The following is a 14,920-nucleotide window of genomic DNA, read 5'->3' on the forward strand; positions in this document are numbered from 1 at the left end:
ACCTTTATGTGAAATGATTTTATGTCAAATGTTTTATGTGAAATGAATTTATGGCAAATGATATTATGTCAAATATTACTGATCCGATTCATACCCCCAATGAGGGACGTCCAAGTCAAAACAATTAGGGGGAAAGCAACCTCCCTCTTGTAAATCTCTAGGGTAAATTTTTTTCTTGGGGGGGGGGGGGCAAACATAGAAAATTACCTCATTGTTTTACATCAATTTTCTTTTCCCTCACTCCCTGTAAATAAATGCCCTTTTTTTGGCAAAAAGTTATGCAGGGAATTTTAATGAAACCTTTTAATTCCGTCTATTTATACAGTTTCTAGAAAAACAGCCAAATATATGCAACATTTATACGACCAGGGTTCTTAAGAGATAAGACAATGGATGATAAATTGACGTAGATCCCAAATGATGATAAACAAAATATACAATTTCGTAGTTTAAGTTTGAAACCAACCAATTAAAATTTAAAAATAGTCCCCTAAATTTTTAAGCCAACGAATAAGATAATGTAATTAGAAACAATTCGGGTACCACTGTATTTTAAGACCTCTTTCGTCTGCTTCTAAATTATTTTCTGCTACTTGGCTGTATTAATATAAGCGACACCATTGCAGGTTGATTTTCAATGACCCAATAGAAAAGTTACACAAGGCGGTTGTGATGGGGAGATACAGTTATTTAATCCTTTCTCCCTCTAGTGTTATACTCTAATATTTTGATAATAGTAATGACGATGAATGCTAATTTAGGATTAATGCAATTTAAATCTTATCCTAAACAGAATGTTTCTTTATAGCAAACAAGTTTTAGAAGCACTTAAAAGTGTGTGCCGTCATAAAATTTCGTCTAAAAAGGATGGATGAGATAAGAAGTGGGAAAGGAAAACCCTACAAAAATAGATTTGTAATTATTTTTATGACGTCAGACATTATTTTGCATGGTCGGCCACTGGAATACTTTATCATTAATTTATTTTCTACAAATGTTGATAATCTAATCATACTATATATAGAGCAGATAAGCAGAATATGTATAAATGTATATTAAATATATTGCTACGCTTTCTAAATTGTATCTAACTGTTATAGGAATCATTATGCAAAGTTTGAAATCGATATGACAATTCTAACATTGTAAATTGAAAAGAGAGAACTGTTACATTAAAAAAGCTAACTGTTAAACGGACGGACCGACCATAGCCGCTAGTTTATTAGTAAAATAATATTAAGAAAAACTGAAAGGTTTCGTGATTTTTTTTTAAATTTAAAAATGCTTTACACAATTTTTTGCTCGTATATCATATATCATAACTTACATGTTGCACCAAATTTGCATGTACTCTGATAAAGTAATACTCGCAGCTGGCTAAAATAACGGTACAGCCTATTATCCACTTTTTCCCCATCCCCTGGATAAACGAAACTGGCCAAAAAAATGAGTTACATGTTAGCAAGCTAAATTTACGACAATTTTTACATTAATACACTTAACCTAAAGTGGAAAACTATCTTTTCTCCTTATACTATAGTCGTTCTTTTATGGGGACTAAAGGATAACCTAAAACATTTTTGTTTCAATTCTACGAGCCCAACTTCCTGTTGGGTTGGTAAATACGCCCCACCCCCCCCCCCTCCCTCCCTAAGCCCCTTCAATATAAATTCTTAAAACCTTATCTTGACCAATACAAAACTCCCTGAAGTCTCCGAAATCTTAACTGAAATAAAAAAGACAACCCGTTACTTTTTTTTCAATCAAAGTTATTTTACAAAACACTAATGAAAAAGGTAAATGAAAATTTTATTTCTCTTTAAATTGACATAAATTTAACATGAAAAAATATTAATTATATGATAAAAGTTTATGTGACATTTGGTATGATTTAAACACTTTATTCAGCTCCTGGCACTTCCTGAAAGAAAATATTATATCACAAATTATTGGACCACAAAAAACAGTATTCTCCATTTTTTTTTGGATAAAACAAATTTTGTAGATTAGCTTTGGTCATCACAATAATATGATCCACTTGCAAAGGAATAATGTGGCCGGATTGTTCCTACACTATGCTTCCAATGGTTTAATTAAATGGTTGATCATCTAGCCTTTACATATTTATTATCTTGACCACTAGGGGGTTTGGTGTTGTTTTTGGTTCTTGACCTATCTACGCACTTTGAAACATACTCCGCATCCATTTGCCCTATACTATAGACAACCAACCCTTTGATTGCACGACCTCTGTCTTGAAGTTCTAGCTGTGCATGGTAAGGAGATACACCTGACATAGCAACCGTAGTAACCATTTTTAGAGTCTTTAGTTATGATGTGGTGGTAAACCGATATTCGCACCTATCAGCTTCCCGACAACGAGCGGATTGCTTTACAGGGATCTAAGGGGATAAGACAATAACCGATAAATTGATATATAGGCGTTGCTACAAAAGACCAACTCTACAAAGGACCAACGCCTACAAAAGACCAACTAGTCGGTTCTACAAAAGACCAACGCCTACAAAAGACCAACTCTACAAAAGACCAACGCCTACAAAAGACCAATGACTACAAAAAATCGTAATGCTAGAAGGTCATGGCCGCAGAGCTCGGCCCCCTGGACTGCCTAGCCGCGGGCGCTCGGCCCCCTTGCCTATAACCTAACCTAACCTATATGTAATAATGTATGAATGTTTAATGTACATTAACTTAATTATAGTTTAGAATTTCGTGGATTTACAAAAAGTGGTTGGTAGATTTTTTTCAAATTTTTAAAATTTTTTACAATATTTAGGTAAGGTTAGGTTAGGTTAGGTTATAGGCAAGGGGGCCGAGCGCCCGCGGCTAGGCAGGCAAGGGGGCCGAGCGCTGCGGCCATGGATTGATAATGTATTACTTTATTAATAAATTTTATGTTTATATAACAATATGTATTTGTTGGTCTTTTGTAGGCGTTGGTATTTTGTAGGTGTTGGTCTTTTGTAGAGTTGGTCTTTTGTAGAGTTGGTCTTTTGTAGGCGTTGGTCTTTTGTAGAGTTGGTCTTTTGTAGGCGTTGGTCTTTTGTAGAGTTGGTCTTTTGTAGCAACGCCGATATATAGACATTAATAGTAATATACAAATTTCGGGAATAGTCCTTTTCGTAACATCGCCCCATAAGGGGCGATTCGTCGTATTTTTAAAATGGCTTTTTATGGGTTATTTTAGATTAGGTTAGGTTATATTGGGCTAGGTGATTGCTCCACAGGGCTAGGTAATTGGCCCCGCAGGGTTAGAGCCCCCCGCAGGAGCTAAAAATAGAAGAAAAGCTACTGTGAAAAATACGAAGAATCGCCCCATAAGGTGCAATGTTACGAACGGGACTATACCCCAAATTTCCCTTCTTTAGATTACAATTAATGGTTAAAACGTTTGAACACTCAACTAAATGAACCAACCAATCAAAATGTAATAAAAGTCCCCAAGGTTGTTAAGGCAACAAATAAAAAAAAACGTTATTATAAGACTTTGGGGACTAGTGTAATAAACAACCCAATGTTCCCTTCCTCCCTGATTACTTACCTGTCATTTAAACCTTGCCATGTTTGAGCACCCACAATGGATTTAAGGTTGTGTGCATGTTTCAGGATAAGGAACAACGCAGCACTGCACAGGTCTTGCGTATTTTCAAACCTAAATAAAATATTTGGTGCTTACCCTCATAGTGCCTTTTGAGCACTATACCCCCTTTCCTCTTAAAAATAAATTAAAATCTCTAAGCACTGCAGGAGTCAATAACCCTACGGGTATAGTACCAAAATAACCTAACCTATCCTGACCTAAACAAACAAAAAACAACCCTCACTCAAAATTTTCTGTTTGTTTGTAAGAAACGGTTTCTCTGCTCAACAAGTAACTTTGAGAGAAATTTGAATTATTGGAAAATAATATTCTTTTAAAAGAGGAATACCAATATCCTATTACTAAGTAGCAAAGCACATGCGGACAAAAATAACTAAAGCAGTAAAGGTTGTACAGATTTTAGCATTCAAGTATAGATAGATAGTTTATACACAAAAAAATCTACTTTCAGTACAGTCTTATGGATAGCCTTGAGTGAGCTTTAGAAAACTTTCTGTACTTGAAAATAATAACTTTTGTAAAGCAGAATATTAAACTTTCAAATGCATGCCAGCGCGGTGTTACACAATAAATAATCTATGAAAAAAGATACCTACCTTAAATATTCCAGTTTTTCTAACTTGTTCAGTTTCAACAGATGGCAAACCAATCTAAAGCAACAAGAATAAGTATTTGAATAATAGCGGAGCAGTATGAAATTATATAAATTTTTGAAATATTAAAGTTTTACAGAAATAATTAAAATTAGCTTTTTCATTTCTGAAAAAAAATGTTAGACTTTAAAAAATTAATAGTTACCTTGTTGATACCCAACATTTAGGACCTGTTTCTATGCTCTTTAATCCTTTAGCATGGCCAGTAATCATCAAAATCTAAAAAAAAGTTGTTGGTTATGCGAGTCTAAATTGCACGCAAAACCTTCTACTATATCAGATGTATGAAATAAAAAGCAAGAATAAAATGAATTGCTCGCAAAAATACTTTAGAAATATTGGGAACAATGTTGAATTTACCAAAAATTTTAAAAATATGCTTTGCTATTCTTTGGCTTAAAAACTCCGAAATTGTAAACCAATAATTTTAAACTATAGAAATGGTAACTTTGTCTAAAATCATTGGAGATGCACATCAATATTTTATCCATTGTCTTATCTCTCAAAGTCCTCTCAAAATGCATAGTTGGACTTGAAAACAAAGATTTTAACATTAGAGTAAAACACTAGAGGGAGAAAGGGTTAAATAACTGTATCTCACCATCGCAATCGTCGTGTGCAACTTTCCTACTGGGTCATTGAAAATCAACCTTGATGGTATCGCCTATATTAACACAGCTAAGTAGCAGAAAATTATTTAGAAGCAGACGAAAGAGGTCTTTGAAAAATGAAGGGAGGTAGTTGTCTGTATATACATCTATACTATAGATCTGTTGTTTTAATAGATATTTAAAATTTTCTTATTGATGCTACATTCTCTAATCATTTTGTTTCACTATTCTTTCAATTATCTTGGCAGACCAACATCATATTTGACTTGTAGAGTAGTTTCGCTACTGTAAAGTATGTACCTGACTTGGGCTTATGTTGGAATCAATACTAATTTTCAAAAGACTTGGAAATAGGTTTAGTTTTTTCCTCTCAGCTACACGTTCTTCAACTCTTAATATAACAAGGATGACAACATCCATAAATGTAAATGATCTGAAATCAGATAGTAGAACAAATGAACTTGTAGAATGTCAAATGTTAAAAAGCAAAATTTTAATTTTAAAAAAAAATTAAACATAAACTTGTTGCAAAAAATATGTATATACAGAATTTATTTTGAAATTGCTAGGACAATTTTAATATGCCGAAATTAACGAAAAGAGCTATCCGCTATGGACGGATGGACATTTTGAAATATAGTGTAGTTTTGCTACTTTATAAAAACATTAAGGTATACTCACCTATCCATAAGACCTCTTGAAAGTCTACAATCTTGAATTTTGAATTCTTCTAAAAGTAAAAAGACTTTTGCCCAGTTCACAAATAGCTTTTAAAGGTCGACCATTTTTTCTATAGGTCAACCTAAACAAGTACAACCAACAAAAACCTTTATAAAATCATACAAGGGTTATTAACATAAGATTTTGTTTATGTGATGTTATGTGATTTTCTAGGATTTTTCACTAAAATAATTTTGCCTCACCAGCGAGTAGCGAGCCTAATTTTTTTTTAAGAATCCACCTCTGTTTGAAGCTTTCACATTTACGAGGAAATTTGTGGGCAATTAAGTCTGATTCAGCAAAGCTTTGTACTAAGCTAGCTTTTATCTATGAATGAAATGAAACAAAAAACATGCGTTCATAATAAAATGTGAACATAATTTCAACCAATGACATCTGTTGAACATTCCTTAAGGATTCTCTTATTGGTGGAATCAGACATTATTTCTCTTGAGTAATCTCTCTACTGGCACACTCTACCATTGCATTGACGTAAATGGAGAAAGTAACTAAAAAATCACACATGTGACGTCATAAAAATGAGTCATTGTCCATCTCTTTTTTTAGGGGTTTTCTTTCCCACTTCTAAGATACTAAGAATTGCCTCCCAAACATGCTAAAAATCACATAAATGTTTGGTGAGTTGTTAGTTACAACAGTCTATAGGTATTTACCTAGATATATCAAATGCTGGCCAAGGTGCCTAAGATCACAGCTGTCTATTTCCCAAATATTGACCAGGCTCAAACATTTCAGCTGTCTGCTGAGATTCAACAGTGCTACACTCAACTTACTGCATCTGAAACAAGGACAAGCAATACCATATGAGTGTCATTGCAAAGTTTAATTGTATTACTAGCATAAGAGCAAATGGCTGTAAATGAAATTTTGGCGCCTACACACAATGTACCTCTTGAACACCGATAATAAAGGGTTTAAGTTTTTGTTTGTTTGTTTATTTTTTTTTATGTCAGGTTAGGTTAGGTTATAATAGGTAAACAATCATTTCAAAAGGGAGGAGGAAGCACCGAATTAAATGTAAGATAGTTCATTTAATTTACAAGAAGGTTTCAGTTCTTAATGTCTATTTATTTGGTGATGGTTGTTCAAACGGAAAGACGGACGTACCATAATTATAGAATAGCTACGCTACTTAAAGAGGTTTACTTGAAATTGACATTTGCCACTTCTAAACTACTTAAACTTCTAAGCAATCCTAAAAAAAAGTAGTTAATGGCTGAAAATTTAAATAAAAAGTTTGTTGCTGCGGCCTATTGGCACCAATTAAACTATCAGATCAAATATTAAGTACTAGCGACTTTGCCCCTAGCCTCTAGGGGCTTTGCCCCAAGAGATGATGAAAAATAAGTTAAGGTGAAATTCGTAAAAAAAAAAAAAATAAGGACCAAGGAAATCTCCTGTAAAAAAAGGACCAAGGATATCTCCTACAAAAAAAAATGGGGGGGGATTTTTTTTTTTTTTTGGGGGGGGGGGGGGTTTGGGGGTGTCCCACCCCCCCAGGCAAATAGCCTAAAACCACCACAGGACCAGTAGGTATATTCCCTGAAGAGTAGAATCCGAACGGTTCAGCGGTTACCGAAATCTTAAGCTTCAGACGGACGGACGGACAGACAGACATCAAACTTCTTTGTATTATAGATAAGAACAGGGGGGGGGGGGGACTGGGAGGTAACATGCTCTATGTAACTCTACCCACGGGAAATATAAACACAGCCCAGTCAGTACAAAAGAGCAGAGAGCAATTTGCTACCAGATGAAAAAGGTCCCCATTACTTGGGCCAGTTATTAGTCTGGGATATACATTTATACATTTTTGTTCTAAAAGAAAGGTGCAGCTGTGGAGTATTGACACCTGTCATAGCAAAATGGACATAAAGACATTTCATTACTTTGAATTACATAAAAATTACCTAAGCTAGATAGTTTTAAATTATCAACGGATGAGCTGAAAAACATAAAGTAGTTAATTCAAATATTAGAAAATAGTCAATAATATTAAAATATACGAATTTTTTTTATAAAAAAAGTATTAACCTGATTTTAATTGTTTGTAGATGAATACAATGTCCTGAAAATATTTGTATTACATTTAAAAATTTTTTGAAATATTCATATAGTGCAGAATTTTAACAGTATCGTGTGCAGAAATAAAACAATTAAGGGGTAAAACAAGGCAAGCTGTCCTAATATAATAATTAAGGTGGTAGTTGACACCCCCTATACTCAACTACTGAACGCCACTAAATTTTAATATTTTTTTATATTTACAGGTTTCTTAATCTATAAATCTAAAAAATGAAGAAAAAATTTTTTTCTGAACAAAATATATAATCCATAAATCTGGGGAAAAGGGCGGAGATTGAATTGATTTATCTTCAATTTACCAATCCCCACGTATTACACCTGCTTATCTTATTTTACCTGTACTAAGTATATCATCTTTTGTACAATTTATCACAGATATTTCTTTCAGGTTTTCTAGTTTTTCTTTATCTGAAAAATAACAAATATCATTAGTAGCTAACAATCTCTTGGAAGATAAAAATAAAGTTATGCTATCAATTTACTAAAACAGAAAGTTGGTAAAATGAGAGAAATACAGAAGAAAGCTTAAATTTTTGTTAAAATATTAAACAAATCACGAAACCTATTGAGAAAATGAAGAAAATTCATATGTTGCAAAGATTTATTAAAATTTGTCTGCGAAAAAGGGAATCTAGTCAGAAACGTCCAACCTTTTAATTTTAAGGGGGTGGGGGAAGAGGGGTTTCATTGTTTGAGTGGGGTTAACACCAGTTTACTATTTGATGAAAAAAAAATTTGTTTTCTATGAAACAAATATTGAAATAATCTTTTGACTATAATTTTGTAATATTTTTTTGCTACTGTCAATGAAAATTCAAAATTTGAATCTTTATAATTATTATATATATATATTTAATTTCATCATCAGCAGCATAATCTATTATCAACTAATTATTGCTAAAAAGTTTTACCTATAAGAGATAGTTCTTGAATGTTGGTCAAACTTTTCAATGTAGCCTTAGTTGAATTGAGAAAATGTGCAATATCTTCATTTGTTAATGTAGTTTCACTAAATATAAAAACAAGGCTAACAACATCCATAAGTAGCAAAGCATAAAAAATTGTAGTTGGGCAGACAGACAAAGTGAGTTATTATTATACAGAAAATTTAGTATAAAAAATCACGAAACCTTTCTACATAGATATATGTGTTGGTCTTTTAAAGCACGATCGACAGACTGCCAGACAGAGTAAATGATATACCGGATGCTCATCAGTTTAGGGAATCTTCACATAAAGTTTCAGAAGTCTATTTTGAATAGCAGCCGAAAAATTCGCGTTTTCCTCAAACCGTTCCTTGCAGACGGACGGGCAGACATTTTGAATATTAGTGTAGCTTTTTTGCTAGGTATTATTGTCTTCAGAATGATATTATTTAACAAACTACCAGCATTATTTTAGATAGAAAAACTTTATCCAGGTATCCTTTGTCTAATAAACATAAAAACAATATACAAACAAATTATAAGTAATTATTATTATTAAATAGTTATTTTATTATACCTTAAATCAATTGAAATGAGTTTCCTAAAATTTGCTAAATGTTTCAGGCCCATTTCAGTTACAGATTTACTTCCTTAAAAATAAATTAAATTTATCTAAGGTAGTTTTTTTTAACTAATATCCCCTCCTTTTCTACCAGGGATCTTAAAGTATAAGATAATGGACGATGTTATTCCATCAAGAAAATCATTTCGTTTACATCAATTACAATAGTTCATTAAAAACGTCCCAAAAGTTTTAAGTCAATATAATATTCAAATAACAAATATTTTTACCTCTAATTCCAATATGATTTAAAGATTTGTTGTATTCGCCTAAAAAATTTAAAATATCTTTTTAAAAATGTTTTTTAAGTAAACAAGAACGACAAAATTGATAAGAGTAAATCATTCAGTTGGAAAAACAATGATTTTAATATTAAAAGAACGATATATAGTTGAATCAAAATAGTAAATTTAAATTAACTATAAATAAAAATTCACGAAACCTTGTAAAGGTATTTTTAAGCTATGAATAGTAAAATAGGGACTTAAGGACATGCGCTATTTATAGAGTAGCTTCAATAAAATAGTAAATTCATAACAGTTAATACCAACAGAGAAGGTTGACAGAAAATAAGAAAAAATAATAAACACAATGCTAGAGAAAATAAGACTTAACTAGTACATTTAAAAAGTATTAAACTTACTTAAAATGCTCAAAATTTTATCATCACCATGGCTGTTTAAATCCAAATGCCTAGAAAAGTTATTTTGTGTTTTTAGTAGCGACGCTGCTCTTTAAGTTGGCATGTCTGTCAGGCCATCTATCTACCCGTTCTTTTGTAATGAAAGTGCAGATAATTAACTTTCCTTCTCTCTCCCCCTGATCCCCCCTTTCTCCTTTCCCAACCCTTTTCTATATCCAAACAACTTCGATACTATTAAACTTAATCGTCCTTGTTTTAAGTCTTTTTTTTTATCAATAATCATATTTTTATCGAATTACAATCGGGTAAAATATTAACAGGCCAGTAAAATTTGTCTTTTTACTCTGTTCTAAATTGAAACAGCTTATAGTGCCTCATAAAATGACGTCATACAATACAAATGAACAATGAAAGGCCAGACACATTTTACCATATGTAAATTACAATGCATACTGGCCTATTATTGGTCATCTGTATTGTATGACGTAATTTTTTATAAGGCACTATAAGCTGCTTCTTTTAATTTTACCATATTATTATTGTTTATACTCAACAATTGATGATTATGGACGAACAGCAAGTTATATTTGTAGAGAAGCTTCGCCGAAAGCATCTATTATATACCTGAGTTGCTTTAAAGGAGCAAATAATTTGATGGATTTATTTTGTCTAAAATACTGGGACCAGGTCAGGTTTCCATCTGATAGGCTGATGTCCAATTTTACTACTCCAGTTAACCTACAAAATGAAGGTGGTTCCCCTTAAAGTGCCAGGTCAAGCACAGTAAACCCAAAAGCCTTCATTAGTTATAGATTGAAAAAGTGGGGAGGAAAGTTTTTCGTATGTTTATTTTTTTTACTTTAGGGTAGGTTAGGTTGGGTTATATTATGTACTAAGTAGCCCTACAGGATAAGGGCACCGCAGTTATAGTCGCCCGTGGGTTAAGCATCCCCTAAATTGTTAAGCATAAAAACTACTCATGTGACATGACCCGACCCCCTAATTTGATTTTTTTTTCAAAAATATCATCCCACAATCGACAATATTCTTTTTGTGGCAAAAATTTGTTAACGTATTTGTAAGAAATATTTTAAAACTTTTTGCTTGTCCTTTTTATACTCCGTCAATTAAAAAATTATATTGTTTTAAAATAAAATTATATGACTATTACCTGTCTAACCGGGATAGAACATAGATTTTCAAACTATTTTTAATTCTAAATTATATATATTTTATTTAGATAGTATTTTTTCTGGTATAAGAAAATAAAATGTGTTGCATATAATGCTTATAGTTTGTATTTTATCAACATTTCCTATAATACCATTTCTCGTATTCATTCGAATCCGGTGGATAGGAACCGGTTCTCATCCATACGAAAAAAACTAGGTCTAGCATCGTAATATATCCAGCTTTCTACGAATATAAAAATGTACAATCATAAGATTAAAACCAGTTTTTTTAGCCGGTGCCTTCGGCACCTCGGGGCTAAAAAAACTGGTTTTAATCTTATAATTGTACATTCTATATCCGCGGAAAGCTGTTTATAATACGATGCTAGAAATAACTATCATAAATATTCTAGAATTGCAATACTGCAGTTTATAATTACATTCATAGGCGTCCAAGGGGGGGGGGGGTAATGGGCCATTTGGCACCCCTAAAATTTTTTGAACAATACCCCCCCAAAAAAAATTACCCCTACCTTGGGGGTGCCGTAGGAACCCCCAACGATTATGGGGGGGGTAATTACCCCCCCCCCCAAAATAAATGTTCTTTAAAAAAATTTTTTTTTGGGGGGTATTTACCCCCCCCCCAAATTGAATGTTCTTAAAAAAAAATTTTACTGAAAATTTTTTTTTTGGGGGGGGGATCTATGATGTAATTGTAAAGCACTGAAGATTCCATAAAATAGATACCTAACTAAATTAAATATTTCATTAAATAATGAAAAAGAATTTCTATAGGCGATTTCTTTTGGGAGGATGTCAGGGTGTCTCAAAACTAGTTATAAAACTTACCAGGACCTAGAAGACGCTTCACTTTAAAGTATAATCATATTGGTTCATTGGTTAGTGAGTTAATTATTGTATTTTTATGTTCTAAAGAATGAGATACTACTATATATTTGAATAGTAGTGGCGCCCTTAGCATCTAAGAACTCGTGTTTTCTAAAGGGTAAAAAGGGAGGAGAAAAATAGCCTAAAACCACTCAAAGGATTGACCTATAATAGTGTGGAACCATCATGGGATCTATGTGAAGCTTTCCTAAAAAGGAGAACTCAGTATTAAAAGTAATGAAATCTGAAGCTATAGTCAAATAAACCTTACTTACTACTTTATGTTATAGGATAGTACTTATTAACTTAATAGATTAGGTAGGTGCTTTTTTTACATAATTAAATTACCCCCCCCCAAAAATTTTACCCCCGGGGTAAATTAGTTTGGGGGGGGGGGTAATTACCCCCCCCCCCCAACAGATTTGGGGGGAGTATTTACCCCCCCCAACAGACTTTAGGGGGGGTAATTACCCCCCCCAATCAAATTTAACCCCCGGGGTAAAAATTTTTGGGGGGGTAAAAAAACAGTACAGTACAGTACAGAACCCCTCACTCTTATTTTGAAAAAAAAATGAATATAAGTTGGAAGGTTTAGTTTTTTATTTGTTTGTTTATTACTTTAAATCAGGTTAGATTAGATTGTATGGGAGGATAGCTCACTAGATAGTCACTTTTAGGGAAAACATCTAGTATGTTTTAACAGACCTACAAATTGTAAAGTAGCTTGACAACTACAAGTACCTTTTCATATCTAAGGATTGAACTGTAGGTACTAAAAGCTCCTCTATCTAAAACAAGGAAGACTATATCCATGAAAAAAAATATCGGCAATTTTACTATTGTAAAAGACACTTTTAGGGCTTATTAAATAGCGGCAACGCACCTAGAGACATCTTGGGGCACTGGAGAGAATGTGGAGGGTGAAAGTCGACCGTCCTTTTTACATTGTGATTTTTTTGGAAGGAGGGGACTTTTGCCCTTCTTTTGTATAAACCTTCCTAGAAGAAGCGGTTAACGAGATCTTAAGCTAAGGACAAATAGACATACGAACACCCTATTACTTTTATATAAGGATAAAGACTAAGCCGGACGTTCACAATTGTGCCTAAGTTTTAGAACAATCATTATGTAAAGTTTTAAAACGAATAAACGGTTTTGACATAACAGAATTAAAAATAAGAGTCATACGTTTAAGACGTATGGACGGACCAAGCCTATAATTGAATATAGAAAAGCTTCCCTTTTAAAAGGGAGTAGAATAAAAAGTATACCAAGAAAGTTTGCTGCTTTCTGTTGATAACCTTCAAATTTTCACAATATTTATTTTCGCTACATAATCTAAAAATGAAGATTATGTATATAAGTAGCGCAGCAATAAACAATTAGAAATTTTCTAATCCCTATATTAAAAAGATCAATATATAGGTCCAAGAAATGTTTAAAAACTATTTGGGAGGAGGGTACCACCACCCTCCAAAGAGATATCACAGCTGGAAAACATACCAAATCTTTTAAAATCTAATGTAAATTGTGGGTTGACTCCCCCTCCTCCCCTTACCCAAAATAAACGGGGGGCGTTGTTACTGAAAAATTAAAAAAAAAATAGATGTGATTTTAGGGGCCTAAAAGACAACAATTCAGGCAATCAATGTTAGGGGCTTACGTACAAATATGCACATCCTAAATTTAGACATGTTTCAATATCACTACTTACCTAAGGATTTCTTCTTTGAATATAGACCTAAAGGGTTCAGGAACAACTAGTATATCTTTGAAACATTTTCTTAACAGGTTTAGATCCTAAAACAAATGTATTTGAAATATTTAACCCGTTATAAGACTGTAAACTTGATGTACACACCTAATTAAGATAGACAAAATTGCCAAGCAGATTATCATTGGTGGAAAAGTTTTGACACGGCTAGTTTGAACCAACTAATCTAGATTTAATAAAAAGTTTTAACCCAAGAATTGAGACTACGTATTTGCAAAGCTTTGTTTATTATACAGCTTGACTTAAAAATAGCTTTTGATATACACAACAAACAAAGAGGCAAAACTTTTAAAAATGGTGCTCAGTTAAAGCTTGATATCAACTGTATAGAATTTTATATCAGAGCTTGGCAGCAGCGCATCAACCACGATTAAGCCTCAAATTTAAACCAGTGTGGATGCTTTGAAAAAAATATTGGAAAGAAGTATTGCCATATTTTAAACAGGATTAGGCTATACGCTGCTTTTTTTAAATGTAAAAGGTTGATTTCCTTGAGGATAACAGACGGCTGACGCGCTGCTGCCGAGCCCAGTTTTATATTTAAGGTAGGCTCCAAACTGGCAACTCAGTTTCTGGCAACTAGCGTACATTTTGATACTAACCTTACATTGATTTAAAATCTGTACAATAAACTGTCCGACTATCTCTAACAATGGCCAAGGTGTCACTTTTTGGACTCGGGTTTCTAACCATTTTTGACATTCGTAATCCACTCCTTTAAGATATAAATAAGCAAGAAGGACAACATACACACATACATACATAGGAAGCGAAGCAATAAAATTACTGTATTTGGATAAACGGATAAAATATGCTTTAGAACAGACGTTCAGTGGTCGTAAAAATATGTATTTGATTGTTAGTGGATTTTGTCCTCAAAATTTGGAAGATTTATTTTTATTTTTGAAGAATTGATTAATTTCTTAATAATCTCAGATTACGTTTGTCCCCCTAGAGGGTTTGTCCCTCTAGTACGTTTGTCGGTGTACATAAAGGACAGACTGGCGGACTAAGTAAGTTAAATACTGATGTTTTTTGCGAAGGGATTTTTATATAAATAAAAACAGCATTTTAGACTGAAGGTCGGACAGCCAAAGTTGATTACAGAGTATCATTGACCAATAATAGGCCAGTATGACGTCATTTATTATAAGTACTATAAAAAGCTTCGTCTTTGATCTTT

At 32.9% G+C, this 14,920-nt stretch overlaps 1 protein-coding gene across 1 annotated transcript; it reads right to left on the reverse strand.

The window, feature by feature from the left end:
- Nucleotides 1-1,807: 1,807 nt before the first annotated feature.
- Nucleotides 1,808-14,579, reverse strand: LOC145331513 (uncharacterized). Its single transcript, XM_080176204.1, has 21 exons — nucleotides 14,340-14,579; nucleotides 13,678-13,763; nucleotides 13,235-13,301; nucleotides 12,705-12,751; nucleotides 11,075-11,119; nucleotides 10,528-10,641; nucleotides 9,904-9,953; nucleotides 9,491-9,529; nucleotides 9,216-9,288; nucleotides 8,624-8,721; nucleotides 8,049-8,120; nucleotides 7,662-7,695; nucleotides 7,538-7,572; nucleotides 6,774-6,822; nucleotides 6,281-6,405; nucleotides 5,568-5,616; nucleotides 5,187-5,277; nucleotides 4,421-4,494; nucleotides 4,219-4,272; nucleotides 3,563-3,673; nucleotides 1,808-1,921 (listed from the first exon to the last, which is right to left on the reverse strand). Exons 1-21 carry the CDS (start codon nucleotides 14,499-14,501, stop codon nucleotides 1,852-1,854), a joined length of 1,545 nt encoding a protein of 514 aa, XP_080032330.1. The 5' UTR covers nucleotides 14,502-14,579; the 3' UTR covers nucleotides 1,808-1,851.
- Nucleotides 14,580-14,920: the final 341 nt, after the last annotated feature.

Source organism: Acartia tonsa, chromosome 11 (genome assembly GCF_053477335.1).
Source record: "Acartia tonsa isolate MP-2025a chromosome 11, ASM5347733v1, whole genome shotgun sequence".
Classification (NCBI taxonomy): domain Eukaryota; kingdom Metazoa; phylum Arthropoda; class Copepoda; order Calanoida; family Acartiidae; genus Acartia; species Acartia tonsa.

Excerpts from the sequence above, each read along its gene's own strand:
- LOC145331513 (XM_080176204.1), bottom strand. The coding sequence starts at position 14,501 with ATGTATGTATGTGTGTATGTTGTCCTTCTTGCTTATTTATATCTTAAA. Across the intron at positions 11,120-12,704 it reads CAATCCTTAGATATGAAAAG|AATTAAAAATAGTTTGAAAA; the intron begins GTACTTGTAGTT and ends TATATAATTTAG. Across the intron at positions 7,573-7,661 it reads CTACAAACAATTAAAATCAG|CTCATCCGTTGATAATTTAA; the intron begins GTTAATACTTTT and ends TATGTTTTTCAG.